This window comes from Candoia aspera, chromosome 1 (genome assembly GCF_035149785.1).
Source record: "Candoia aspera isolate rCanAsp1 chromosome 1, rCanAsp1.hap2, whole genome shotgun sequence".
Taxonomy (NCBI): Eukaryota; Metazoa; Chordata; class Lepidosauria; order Squamata; family Boidae; genus Candoia; species Candoia aspera.
This window is the reverse complement of record NC_086153.1, coordinates 192334092-192348598: the sequence shown is the minus strand read 5'-3', so window position 1 is coordinate 192348598 and position 14507 is coordinate 192334092. Positions and strand designations below refer to the sequence as shown.

The 14507-nt window shown below is 40.9% G+C and overlaps 1 protein-coding gene across 1 annotated transcript in view; it reads left to right on the top strand.

Annotated features, from left to right (window-relative positions):
• Positions 1-4254: 4254 nt before the first annotated feature.
• RAPGEF4 (Rap guanine nucleotide exchange factor 4) overlaps positions 4255-14507 on the top strand; it is a 177437-nt gene continuing 167184 nt past the window's right edge. Inside the window, exon 1 of the mRNA XM_063318177.1 lies at positions 4255-4405. Within this exon, the coding sequence (XP_063174247.1) occupies positions 4341-4405 (65 nt within the window). The 5' untranslated portion in view covers positions 4255-4340. The remainder of the gene's footprint in view (positions 4406-14507) is intronic.

Below are 14507 nucleotides of genomic sequence, written 5' to 3'. Positions count from 1 at the left end.
CATCATCTTGCAAGATTTTGAACAGTTCAGCTGGGATGCCGTCGTCTCCTGTTGCCTTGTTATTAGCAATGCTTCTTAAGGCCCACTCAACCTCACTCTTCAGGATGTCTGGCTCTAGCTCACTGACCACATCGTCAAAGCTATCCCCGATATTGTTATCCTTCCTATACAGGTCTTCTGTATATTCTTGCCACCTTTTCTTGATCTCTTCTTCTTCTGTTAGGTCCTTGCCATCTTTGTTTTTGATCATACCCATTTTTGCCTGGAATTTACCTCCAATGTTTCTAATTTTCTGGAAGAGGTCTCTTGTCCTTCCTATTCTATTGTCTTCTTCCACTTCCACACATTGCTTGTTTAAAAATAATTCCTTATCTCTTCTGGCTAACCTCTGGAATTTTGCATTTAATTGGGCATATCTCCCCCTATCACAGTTGCCTTTTGCTTTCCTTCTTTCTTGGGCTACTTCTAGTGTCTCAGCAGACAGCCATTTTGCCTTCTTGGTTTTCTCTTTCTTTGGGATGTATTTTGTCGCCGCCTCCTGAACAATGCTGCCAACTTCTGTCCAGAGTTCTTCCGGGACCCTATCTACTAAGTCCAGTCCCTTAAATCGATTCTTCACCTCCACGGCATATTCCTTAGGAATATTAGTGAGCTCATATCTAGCTGATCTGTGGGTCTTCCCTAATCTCTTTAGTCTGATCCTAAATTGTGCAAGAAGAAGTTCGTGATCTGAACTACAGTCAGCTCCAGGCCTTGTTTTTACCGACTGTACAGATGTCCGCCACCTTTGGCTGCAAAGGATGTAGTCAATCTGATTTCGGTGTTGTCCATCTGGTGAAGTCCATGTATAAAGCCGTCTCTTAGGTTGTTGGAAGAGAGTGTTTGTTATGCAGAGTGAATTGTCTTGGCAAAATTCTATCAGCCTATGTCCTGCTTCGTTTTGTTCTCCCAGGCCATACTTACCTGTAATTCGAGGTGTCATTTGACTGCCCACCTTAGCATTCCAGTCTCCTGTGATGAAAATAACATCTCTTTTAGGCGTGTTGTCCAGTAGGTGCTGCAGATCCTCATAGAACTGCTCTACTTCAGCTTCTTCAGCATTTGTGGTTGGGGCGTATATTTGGATCACTGTGATGTTAGATGGCTTGCCCTGAATTCGAATTGAGATCATTCTGTCGTTTTTTGGGTTGTATCCAAGCACTGCTTTAGCCACTTTACTATTAATTATGAAGGCTACTCCATTTCTTCTGTGGTCCTCTTGTCCACAGTAGTAGATCTGGTGGTCATTTGATGTGAAGTGGCCCATTCCAGTCCATTTCAGTTCACTGACGCCCAGAATGTCTATCTTTAATCTTGACATCTCACCAATAACCACATCCAATTTGCCCTGGCTCATAGATCTTACATTCCAGGTTCCAATGGTGTGTTGATCCTTAGAACATCGGATTCGCCGTTCACCACCAGCACCGTCGGCCGCTAGCCATCCTTTCGGCTTTGAGCTAGCTGCGTCATCACGTCTGGGGCTAGTTGAGCTCATCCTCTGTTCCTCCCCAGTAGCATTTTGACCATCTTCCGACCTGGGGGTCTCACCTTCCGATGGTATACCGACATATCTCTGGTTGTACTGATCCATTTAGTTTTCACGGCAAGAATACTGGGGTGGGTTGCCATTACCTTCCCCAGGGATCGCATTTAGTCTGACCTCTCTGTCATGACCTTCCCGTCTTGGGTGGCCCTTCACGGTTTAGCTCATGGCATCATTGAGGTGCTCAAGCTCCAGCACCATGACAAGGTAACGATCCTTTGCTGAAGAGCCTTTTGATAAGCTAGTTTATTACAAATACTAAAAGCTAGTGCAATAGAGCAGAAAACCAACTGGTATCAGCTACAAGTCTCAAGATAGATATTATTATTATTACTATTACTATTACTATTATTTAATTTTTATCCCACCTTTATTATTTTTATAAATAACTCAAGGCAGCGAACATACCTAACACTTCTTCTTCCTCCTCTTTTCCCCACAACAACAACCCTGTGAGGTTAGCTGGGCTGAGAGAGGGGGACTGGCCCAAGGTCACCCAGCCGGCTTTCATGCCTAAGGCAGGACTAGAACTCTCCGTCTCCTGGAGATAGATAGATAGATAGATAGATAGATAGATAGATCGATAGATCGATAGATCGATCTTATTTATTTTTACAAGCTACATATTATAGTTTTCAAAGTATAAAGGAAAAATAATATTAGTAGAAGTTTAAAGGAATATAAAAACATAAATGGTACTGATAATCAAAAACCCAATATAAGCAATAAAATGTGGGTGTATAACCAACAAATCTAAAACATCATATGGCTAATATATTCTAAAACATCATTAAATACTTAAAATACTTTAAGATATTTCATACCCATTCTAATCAAAACATGTCTTTATTGAGCCTTAAAGGTATTTGGTTAACACAACTGGAGTCCATAAGCAGCTGTTCTAGTATTATTACTGATACTAGAAGGGCTGCAATAGAGCAGAAAACCAGCCATTGTTTCAAGTTATATAGATAGCAAAGTCAATGCCTTACATTTTTTTCCCACGTAAGCCCCCTGATGGACTGAGATTCAGTGGTTTCTAAGTGGAGGGGTAGCTGGTTGTGTGCTTTGTTATTGTAAGGGACCTGTTTGGCCTCAGTCTCTTTGTGTTTGCCCCATCCCTCACAGCTTTGGAGGAGACACCATACCTAGGGAGTTCTAGAACTACACAGATGGAGATTCCATTCCTAGAGAGTCCTAAAACTCAAATCCAGTTGATCAGTTAGACTTTGCGTTGGGTAGATATTCATGGGGGGAATATACTGTATGTGTATGTGTGAATGAGTGAAGCTTTTAGTTCAGAACAATAAAAACTGTAAACTTGGATTTGTTTGTACACATCCCAAGCGCCTAGATAAGTAAGAACAAGTTATACATACCTTCTTGATGACTTTCTGTACAACATTTTTACTAAATTGAATCAGTGTGTGAATAAATGGATGTAAAGATAGGTTTCTTCATGCAATTTGGGCATCTTCTCTCCTACTCAGTTATTTTAGTCAAATCATGGTGCCCTCCTCCTCCTCCCTTTCCTCTGAGTCAGTGGTGACTACCTGGACAAATCCCTGCAGTTTTCTTGGCAAGGTTTTTTGGAAGTGGTTTGCTGTTGCCTCCTTCCTATGGCTGAGAAAGAGTGAGTGGCCCAAGGTCACCCAACTGCCTTTGTGTCTCAGGTGGGACTCTGGGTCTCCCAGTTTCTAGCTTGGTGCCTTAACCACTACACCAAACTGGCTCTCTGGTGTTCTTCTAAAGGCACATGAGTAAAGGCACGTAAATAAATACGTAAATATTAAAGCTTGAACCCTCAACTCCACCCTGTCACACAAGACTGGTGGCTGGTTTTCCCACTAGCTGGTGACACGAGGTGGGACAGGAAAGGGTGACTGGGAAACTAGGAGTCACTGCCCTGAAGTTACCCTGCAATGCGGGAAGCAACAATCCGGCCCTGTTTCTGAGCAGGAATAAAGATCAGTGGTATAATCTATGTCAAATAAATTTCCATCTCCCATCATGCTTAGGAGGGACCTCCAGCATACAAAGCATGTGCTCTACCACCAGCACTTTCCTTAAAATGTAGACAGTAATTGAGGAGTCTGTCTCTCTCACACACACAATTCCAGGAAATTCTAGTGGTAGATATCTCCTCCTCGCCTTGTTGACCTTTTTTGCTATTAGTTGTGTGACTGCCGGCTTGTGTCCCTGCACCATCCCGGTTGTTAACAGCAGACAGAGGGCAAGAAAGGTGTGAGGTCAGGGCACCCATCTCCTGCCTCCCACTTCCTCGTCTGTCTCGCGGGGGTAGCTCTTCCTGCCCCAGAGGAGCAGAGAAGACGGTCCCTCAGCATTACCGAGGCTGACTTCAGTGGGCTCGCGGCAACAGGGTTATATTTAGCCAATCGTGTCCAAGGGAGGCTGCGTGCTGCTCCAGGAGCCGATCCAGCACACGAGCCTATAAAGCGGGGGGGAAAGGAAACAGCGAGGGAAGGGAGAGTGAGATTGATGGGCTCAGAGGCTCTGCCTACCGCACTGCCACGGGACGGGGGGAGGCCGCAGCGGGAGCCCGCCGCCAGCCTAGCAGAAGAACCTACCCATCCTCTTTCAGGGCAGGCAGGCAGGAGTTCAGCGAGAGGACGGCGGGTGTTGTGGAGAGGGAAGGAGGCACACAGGGGAGGGAGGGGAGAACAGACCCGCCACTCATTGCAACAGCGGCAGCAGCGCAGCGGCATCGGTAGCCGTCCGGGGCATCTGGGCAAATATGGTGGCTGTTCACATTTCTCATTCTTCCTCCTCCACCGAGTGGATCGCTTGCCTGGATAAAAGGTACCGCCGCCTCTGCGGGTGCAGCTGGGAGGTGTGGGGGAGCTGGAGGGAGGGGCTGGCGGTAGCATGTGCTCGTACCCCCCCCACACACAAATTTTCACCCATCAAATGAAATAGGCTTCTGTTATTATTTTATCACAGGCCATATATTAACTGGAAATTCGGAATCGATCGTGCGACGGAAGCCGGGGCGGGGAGGGGGGGGCGGTAAGAAATGGGGTGGAGCGCCTTGTGTGTGAGAGGACGGCGGCGAGAACAAGGGCTTTCTCTTTGGGTGTCCAGAGGAGAGCTGCCTGACTGCTCTCTTGAGCTTAATGAGAGCCCCACACGTTGGCAGGGAAGTCTCGTGCCTATAAAATATTGCACCTTCTGAAGAGATCCGAAAGAGTCGTCCCCTGTTCTTCACATGCCCGCCCTTTCGTACTGCAGGTATCTTCCAGGGCTGCGGCGGGGAGGCCTCAGGGCATCAATGGTAGACGAACAGGGCGGGTCATTAACGTCCCCCCAAGGCCAAGCATCCACCCAAAGGCCACAACAATAGATAGACTTACTCTTCGGGTGTTAATGAGGGGAAGGTGAGGCCCGGCGTTGAGCCCAGGAAAGTTAAATTAATACTGTGGTAAGAAATAGGGACAATCTTTCAAGGATTTGGGGTCAACTTCTGTGACGTCCCTTATGCCATTTCCCCGTGATTTGAAGCACCGTAGACCTTCACCCAGACACTGATAGGATGACACAAAACCTGCTTCATGAATGTCATGTTGCAGGATGGTGTTGGTATGACTGCACTGTGTATTATTAGGGAGGAAATGTCATAAACCTGGGTAGCATTTTCAGAATTATATTTAAATTCTGCAGGAAAGCAGAATTGAACATACCAAGCATCAGAAACAAACTGCCTTTTATCAGACCAGGCTATTTGTCTGCCTAGTCAGCACTAATTTAATTGGCAGTAATTCTCTGGGATCTCAGGTACAAAACACCCTTCCCCCCATCACCCAGATCTCTGGGTTGAGGCTCTGGAGAAGCTTCATTTCTTGGAAAGTCTTACATGGAAACAGACACTACAGGTCACTTGTTTTAGAAATGCACAGGAGGTGTGAATGACCTGTGGCCTTCTAGATGTGGCTGAACTATAAATCTATCTCAGATTGGTGAGTTGGAATCCAACCATATAAGGAGGACTACAGGCTCCTCACTGTGAATTAGAAGGATGCACCATGTGTGAATAACCAGCTTCCCAATTCTTCTTTGGGTTCGAGATCCTATATTTGGTGTCTTAACTTAATTCATGTACTGTACAAAGATATGGCAGTATAAAAAAGCCTTCCCAAACTGAGTGCCTTCCACCGAATTTTACCTCTGATAATCCCTAGCTGACATAATTACAGAGTTGTGGGTGTGGTATGGTACATGTGGAAGGCATGTGTACCACATGGGGAGGGCTGGTATAAGTTAATATTTATTTATTTAGAAAATTTATAACTATATATAAACTAATATGGCAAAACAATCCTTATACTCTTCCCTAGCGTAAAGGCTGTTTCATGATATCTCTACAGCCATGCACCAGATGCTGACTGTAAATTCTTGAATCAGTTTATAGACTTAACTAATGAACAGTCTCCAAGTATGGATATTAGTCATTCTTGCTCATTAATTGTTAGTCATTTTTGTTCCTGAATATTGAGAAGTAAAAAGAGTAGTAAAATAGACATTTTTTAAAAAATGAACAATTATTTCTTAGGTTGCAGATGAGATGAGGGACAGCTATGGATTCGGTCTGTCACCAGCAATTATTGCTGCTCACTTGTTAGGCTTATTACATACATACTGTCATCGCTTTTATTGTATTTAATATCAGCATAACTCTCTTAATTTCTTTCCCTAACTTTGAATGTTGATAGCAACAGGCAGAAATCCTAATGGGTTCAGTTACTGGCAAGGATGATCTTGGTTGATCTTAGAAGCTAAAAAGAGTCAGCCCTAGTTAATACCTGGAATAAGGACCATCTGCGAATTCTCAGACTAGAACCTGAAACGGGAAGTTGGTAAAACGTACTAGGAGAAGGCAGTGGGAAATGGCTTCTTTGATGCTGCCAGGAGGACTGTGTGAACACAGTCCATGAGTGTCAACCTTAACATGAAGGCATCTTTACTATGGAAGTGGCTATAGGACTGCAGACTAGAAGGCAGCAGTTCAGTTTTTAAGCCCTCTTTATCGTTATTAGCCCTTCAGTTTGCTTAATGCTTAACATTTTTTATTGTAATACCATGCCTGTTAGATGTATAGAAGTTTTCCTGAGAGTATTCCTTTCTACTATCTTTCTTCTTTTCAATTCCCCTTATGGGTCGTACTACCATTAGGCTCTGAGTTTAACAGTCTGTGATCACCAGGCCAGTGTTTTGCCAGGCACTGCTATATATCTATGCACATATACCTATGTTCTGTGAGAGTTACTTGGATTTAATACCTTGGGCATTTGGTATTCATCTTTTAGAGTCAATTTTATATTTATGTTTTCCGGTTGCAACCCCCATTGCAAGGGAGGAGGGTTTCTGGGCTTGCCAGCTTGTGTAAAACTAATTTATTCCCACTATTGCCACAGTCCTTGCCAACCACAGACCCTATCCACCTATACTTGGAGATTGATGTATGCATTAGGAGTACAGCACCACAATAGTACTGCTATGTGGCTTATGTATATAGGATATACATTTAGGATAAACAGGCTGCCACTAAAAACATGGGGCAGTCCCACGGTTATTTGATATAAAAAGCCAGAGCACCACATGATGAAAGCTTCCTTTTTGGTGGTTGTTGCTGTCACAAACCACCAAAGAGGATCTGTTTCCGACATCTTCTCAGGCTAGTGCCATGCACATGCATCCTATGAGCATGCATCAGAATAAAGCAGAAACTAGGAGGTAGAGTTTTACAATGACAGAGAGTTTTGATAAACTTGCTATTGTGGGGCACCATCACTGTAAGGGAGAATAATCATGTGAGAACATTCTCAGTGACATGTTGGTCATTCCCCTTCCTCATGCAGGGCTGTTTTAAATGGGAAGCATTTACTGCTTATATCCACAGAACTATCTCAGTATGGCCTTGCTGAAAGAAGATCTTTTTTGGATTACCTTTCCCAAGAAACTCAGTTAGCGCTAAATCACATGTTGTTTTAGTGCTAGGTGAAATCTTGGACTTCAGCATGCTTTAACTGATATTCTTGTTATTGACATGATTTGCTTTCTTATTTATGCTGGTTTTACTGTTGGACATTGTATTCATTTTCTAAAATTCATAATTGTGTTGGTTCTACTGTTGTAATTATTGTTTCCCTGGAAGTCTTTTAGACTGGGATGTAGTGTATAAATCAACTCTTTGCACACCTACTTGAAACATAAATGGGTGAATGTGCAAGTGGTAAAACCCATTGAACTCGGAGGACCTCGTATCTGAGGAACAATGTATATGATTGTACCATTGGTTGAATAATTTCCCATCCAGTCAGTGGGGCAAATTAGCAATAGTCTAAATTAGTCTGGATCTAATTCTTTAAAATGAATAAGTAAATACATGGATATAATTGGAAGCGATGCAGCCTATTTCTCAACCCTCGTTGTATTACATGAGTTGGTTACCTCCATGTAGTAGTTAACATTCAGTTGAGCAGGGAACAAAGCCATTTTCAGTTTTCTTTCCTTAGGAAAGAGAAAGCTGCTAGTCTGGGTAAGATTTAAATCTCATGCATCCGCCTGCTGGGGAAAGGACCTCAGATGTACAGTATGTATGTCACAGGGGTGCTATGGTGGCTAGTCAAGAGAGTGGGTGGCTTAATGAAATGAGGCACGATAAGCAGTAATCTGGAAAAAAAATCATACCACAAGGAATTTTGCTGGTGTGGTTTGCATAATTGCTGTTGTATCTTTTTTACTCTTTCTACTGAAATCCCCAGCATTTCAAAGCTTGTTATCCAGCTTCTTCTTCCTTCATTTTTAAACATTTTAAATAATAGTGGTTCTCCTTTTTCATTGTTTGAACTTTGTTTTGAAACTGACTGTATGAATCTTATGCCATTATAATGTCAGGAAATTAAGCATAATGTAACTAACTTAAGTAATTATCTTTGTCACTGTGCCCCATCTAGCATTAGGATACCAGATGGAAAATTGACTTCTACTTGTTCCCATGGAATGCATCTCTCACCAAGCTTGCAGCTACCTATAGGAGAGGATGAAAACGGAAGACAGGAGTGAAAAAGCCTAAGATTTCTTCCTAGCTTGCTGGGCCATTTCCAAAATGACGTTATTGCTTTACTTGTTATTACAGGGATTGCCACATACAGTATGTCAGGTTAATAATTATATCCAAGCACTGCACCAAATTGAGAGCCCAAGGATTAGAGTGTTATGCATGAAGTGTACGTTAATTTTTGACTTTCTTTGCATAAGACAGAGCCCATGATGTCTTATTTGACAGTTGTCCTTGCCTGCAGGAGTTGATCACAGAACAAACTATGTCATGTCAGTGTCCTGGTGTGTCAAGAATCTTACGATCTTTGAGGAGGTTTTGATGAATTATTTAAAAATGGAGGGTTGTTTTGAAGTCACAGTTTTTTTACACTTTTTTTCCTGCTGTTCTTTTACAGCTTGATCTGCACTGATTATATGACTGTATATTTTTGCATATCTTTAAATATGAATATATGAATTAATAATAAAACAAAGCTATCTGAGCAAGCAAAATGCATATATAATATAATCATTCAGGGAAACTTTGTAATGGTTTCCATAGGAATTTTGATAAATATAACTACTGTATCTCTTAGATTATAACAAGAATATAGGAATAATCCTGCTGTTATCAGGTCAAGGTCTATACCCAGCGTTTTGTTCCTCATAGTGTCTGACCAGATGCCTCTCATATGCTTATAAGCAGAAAATGGAGACATAGTCTTCTTCAACTGTTGCTTCTTTACAACTGTTTGAAAACTTTCCCCTGATCTGGAGATATCAGAAAGTTTCGGGACTATAACACTTGGTAGACCTGTCCTCTATGAATTTACCCATTTCCCTTTGAAAGCCACCCAAATTAGTGACCATCACCATGACTTCTATTAGTGAATTCCACAAATTAAGTATGTGCTATGGTAATAAATACGTTCTTTGCTCTAAATCTCCTTTCACTCAGCTTCATTGTATGAAAGGAAAAAAGGGATACAAATCTAATGAATCAATGAATCAATAAATTTATCAAAGCCTTTTTAAAATCCAAATATACAGTGTTGATCTTATTACCTCTATTCGTGTGCTTGTTAATCTCAAAAAGCTCTAGAAGGTTAGTGAGGCAAAATTTACCTTTGCAGAATCCATGCTGATTTTCTTTCAGTGAGGCTTGTTCCTCTATGTGCTTAGTAATTTTTTTGTTGATAACTGTTTCTATCAGTATGGCCAGAATAGACATTAAACTATTGTTTAATAGTTGGTTGTTTAACTTGGATCGTGTGGGGGTCCCTTTTTAAAAAAATATATTGCAACTTGACTTGACTTGGCTTGACTTTAATACTGTCCGTTACCAAGGCTCTGGATAGCTAGCAATGTCAACATAAAACTACATAACATCCCCCGCAATCCCAAATACAGTGTGTGTGTGTGTGTGTCTGTGTGTATGTATATAAACTTAACTGAGACAAGAAATATAGAACCAGGAAATAAAATATCTCCCAATTCTCAGGCACCAAGCCAGATGTGAGGGATAAGTTACATATTTTTGCAAGGAAGATAGTCTTAGAGTTCTTTAAGAAGTCTTGAAAGGATACCATTAGAACCAGTGATTTCTCACTGTGTAGTCAGTCTCTCAGGGTGTGCTAACTATTTCTTGTTACCACAATCTGCTTTAGTTTTCCCTTGAGAAAGTCAATACAGGTTCAGGTATCTGTCCTACTATCTCCCTGGTAGTAAAGAGCAATGCAAAGAGTTCATTCAGTTTCTCTTCACATTCCAGATCCTCTTTGAGCATCCCTTGCAGTTTTTTGTTGTCTAATAGCCCAGCCATTTTCTCGCTGATTTTCTGCATCAAATGTATTTAAATAACCCCTCCCCTCTCCTCATATTCCTTATTACTGTATCTCCTTACACTTTTTCTGCTGGAGTTTCTGCTCTTTTTTGTTTACCTGTTAGGAGAGGAATCCTATTTCCTAAAAGAAGCCTTCTAAACTTTCTGAACTTTTACAACTTCCCGGCTGCTACTAAAGAGCCATAAGCCTTTCCTGAACCTGTTTGATTTTTTTCTTACATTGTAGAATACATTCCAACTGACCTTCAATTAGCTTTATGAAACAATTCGGCTCTCTGGACTTTTCCTTTCAAGGTCTTTTCACCAAACCCCTCATTTCACTGTTTCCTCTCAGCTTAACAACACTTACACCTTGTAATAGATCATTTCTACCTTTTACAACTAAATATAGAGTTGCATCTCCTCTGACTAGATCCAAGACCAACTGTGGTAAGGCGCAGTTGTTTATGATATCTAGCAATTTGGTTTCTTTGTTGTAGCCTGATCATGAATGTACTCAGTTTATATGAGGGTAATTAATTCATTATTACAACTTCTCTTTAGCATGCTTCCCTGATTTCTTTCTCCATCTCAAGATCATCTTCAGCTTTTTGATCAGCGAGAGGTAGCATATCCCTAAATCTGATTTACATTTGTAAGAAGGAGTAATCATACCCCATTATTTCTCTTCTTTCCACAGGTTCCTGTTATATCCCCTGTATTTATGTTTTTATTTGCAGTTGAGCTCATAATTTCCCCCATCTTGGCTCAAAGACTTCTAACACTGGCACAGACATACCTATACTGTATGCCATGGCATGAACCTTTTTCATGGTCTTTTTTTTTTCCTGTTTTACCTCCTGACAATCGTGTCTACCCATTAATACAGTACATTTCCAAAGTTGGCCTTATCACATGTAATAATTTTTGGAACATCAACTGTCTTCAGAATTGGATGCTGCCCAGCACCTGTTGGCTTTCCCCCAGGAATTAGTTCAGAGGCTTCTTAGCCACCTTTTTGATGTTACATTCCAGCACCAGGCTCCTTTTAAAATTCTGAATATAGTCCAGACACTAAGTCTCATTCAATTATTTAAAAATTGAGCAATCATATAATGGAATATCTTCATGTTAGCAGCTATAATATAGTACAGAATTAGGTATATTTAAGCATCTTAAGCCTATTGATTTCAGTGGATTTATGTATATCTAATATTGATCTGGATTGTAGCCACTGTACATTATTTGCTAGATAACAAGTGTGACTAAAAGATTTTGCAGTCAACTCCAAACTTAGCTCAGAAATAATTTTATTTGCTAACTTCATGCTACTCCTGTATGCAAGAGGAGATATTGTATCCTGCTTCCACTCACCAGTTTCAAGTTTGGAGGTGAAGAAAATAAAGTATATTACTGCCAAAATAGTTGTGGGATTTGTCCATGTGAATTTGGCTTCCTTGGTTGTGCTTTGGTATTAGGGGACTGGCAAGTGAGAACTAGTGGATAATATTTAAACCACTCAGAGTCCCTCTTCTGGGGGGAGATGGGCAGTGGCAAAATTTGAAAAATAAAATATGCATGAACATGCTATTGATAAATAAGTCACATGTCTATGCTCATGATGCAAGAAAGAATTGATTTTTCATTCTGTGCTGTAGCAGACTGCAGTTTGAGAATATAACACTGTATAATATTATTACTAGATTGTTATAATTACCTGCACAAGGATAAGGATAATATTCAAAAGGTGTGTTGGCAAAATGTGATGGAACCTGCATTTCTGGTCTTTGAAGAAATAATTAAGTGTATTATTTCATTAGCTGTTAAATAAGTGTTATAGCTTATAGCTGTTCCTTTGACAGCTCATTCAAGAGTTGCAGTTCAAAAACAATTAAGCAAAAAGAGCTTCATTGGTTCAGACTATTAAAGAATCTAGTATGGAGCTTAGGATACATCTCCTAATAAGTATTAATATATAATACTTGATAAATGAGCTCCTTGAGATGCACGGTGCCTAAATTCAAAAAATAAATAAACAAACAAATAAATAAACAAACTCCAATAAATAACTCCCAACCATTTGGGCTCAGCTTATCTTAAAGAATATCTCCAGGTACTTATCAGCCTCCCAGGAACTTGTGATCTTCAGACTAATACTGTGGCTTACAGACTACTCGTGGTAGTGATGCGAAGGCCTGCCTTTTCTGTTCTGTGGAATGAGCTCCCCACTACACTAAGCTTGATCTTCAAATGTTTTAGTGTTTTTAAAAAACTTACCCAACCTTTTAACAATTTAAACAGGCTAGATCCTTTACTACAGGGAAAAGTTGCCAGTGTACTGTAATGTTTTGAGGGTGCATATGAGCTTCAATCGGAGGTTGTACTCTAGAAGAATTAAGTACAGTATCTTAAGAAGTTAACATTATTTAAAAATTACCCTTAGTAAATAATTTTTGTTTTGTTTAGGATCCTGAAAATTACCCTACCATGTCATTTACTATAACAACATCAAAAGGCAGTTCCAGCATAAAAGTGACATCATAAACATTATAAAATCAGAGCACTTAAGGCATATGTGAAATGAAATCAGCCATTGTTATAGAATAGGCAGCATAAATCTGTGTGAACAATAAAATCAGAATCTCTGCTGATTAAAAGCAGCAGCAAATGCAGTGGTGGGAAAAACATTAAAGGATTGTCAGTTGGACGTTTCAGGAATGTTAACTGCTAGAACTCTACGACAGGAAAGGCTCTATTTTTGGTTTTTTTATGCGTAATCTTTGCAGATGGAAACATCTGGAAATGACTGTAATAGTAAAGCACAATCAGGAGGGAGCAGGTGGTCTTTAAGATATGAGGGGCACAGCTCAATGGTAAACTGCATACAAAAAGCCTTGGATTTAATCCCAGCTTCTACACTTAGGACTGAAAAAGACTTTTGAGGGTGGTTTTTAAAAAAAAAAATTCTCTAGAGTGCTGCTGATCATTATGGACAATAATCACCCAGACGAGCCAGTAGTTTATGAGCAGCATCATGTGTTACTGGGATGAATTTCTAGTTACTAGACAGTGGAGCTTTAGTGCAATAAAGAGATCAGAGCAATGTATGCAGGTCAGCAGTTACATGCCAATTTGCTATATTTACAGAAGAGATTTCTACATCCCAGAAATCACTTTGAGGCAGTGTTTGGGGTTCCCAGTTGTGCATTGTTCAGGAGTGGGATACTGCAGGAAAGGAGAAACGTTCATAAATTTTAGTATAGAGAAATAATTCCCTGAAATACGGGTATTTTCAAGCTTATCACCTGATACAGAGAATCTCTGCTGGAGTTTGGGGACGTCCAATTCTGCAGTACTCATTCCACTGAGCTATGATGATAAGAAGGAATAGGGAGCTTGGTAGAGTGAGTAAAGCATTAAGCATCGACCAGGGAGACCGAAGTTCATAGTCCTGCTCTCTCGTGTAGCTCACTGGATGTCAGTGGACCAGTTGCTATCTCGGCCTCAGTAATGCACATTCAAGATGAAACATGCTTACAGACCACTCTGAAAATTTGCTCCGTATGCTTTTGATGATGTGTATAATTTAGCTAAAACTGGAGTGTGGGGTCAGAGCGGTTTGTAGATTTCATCAGGGCTTACTCTATTGCTTCTTGCACATTTAACATGAAAGGCAAAGGAGTTTTGCCTTTGAAATTCTTGCTGTGAGAATTTTCCTGGGGCTGGATCAAATGATACGAATTCCTACATATTTACTCCTAAGGTGGTGGTGGTGAGGTACCCATCTGCAAAATAGGACTCTTTGTGAACAACTTCAATAAAAAAAGTTCCCATGCAGCTGGCACTGATGACTTGTTGTTGTTTATTCGTTCAGTCGCTTCCGACTCTTCGTGACTTCGTGGACCAGCCCACGCCAGAGCTTCCTGTCGGTCGTCGACACCCCCAGCTCCCCCAGGGACGAGTCCGTCACCTCTAGAATATCATCCATCCATCTTGCCTTTGGTCGGCCCCTCTTCCTTTTGCCTTCCACTCTCCCTAGCATCA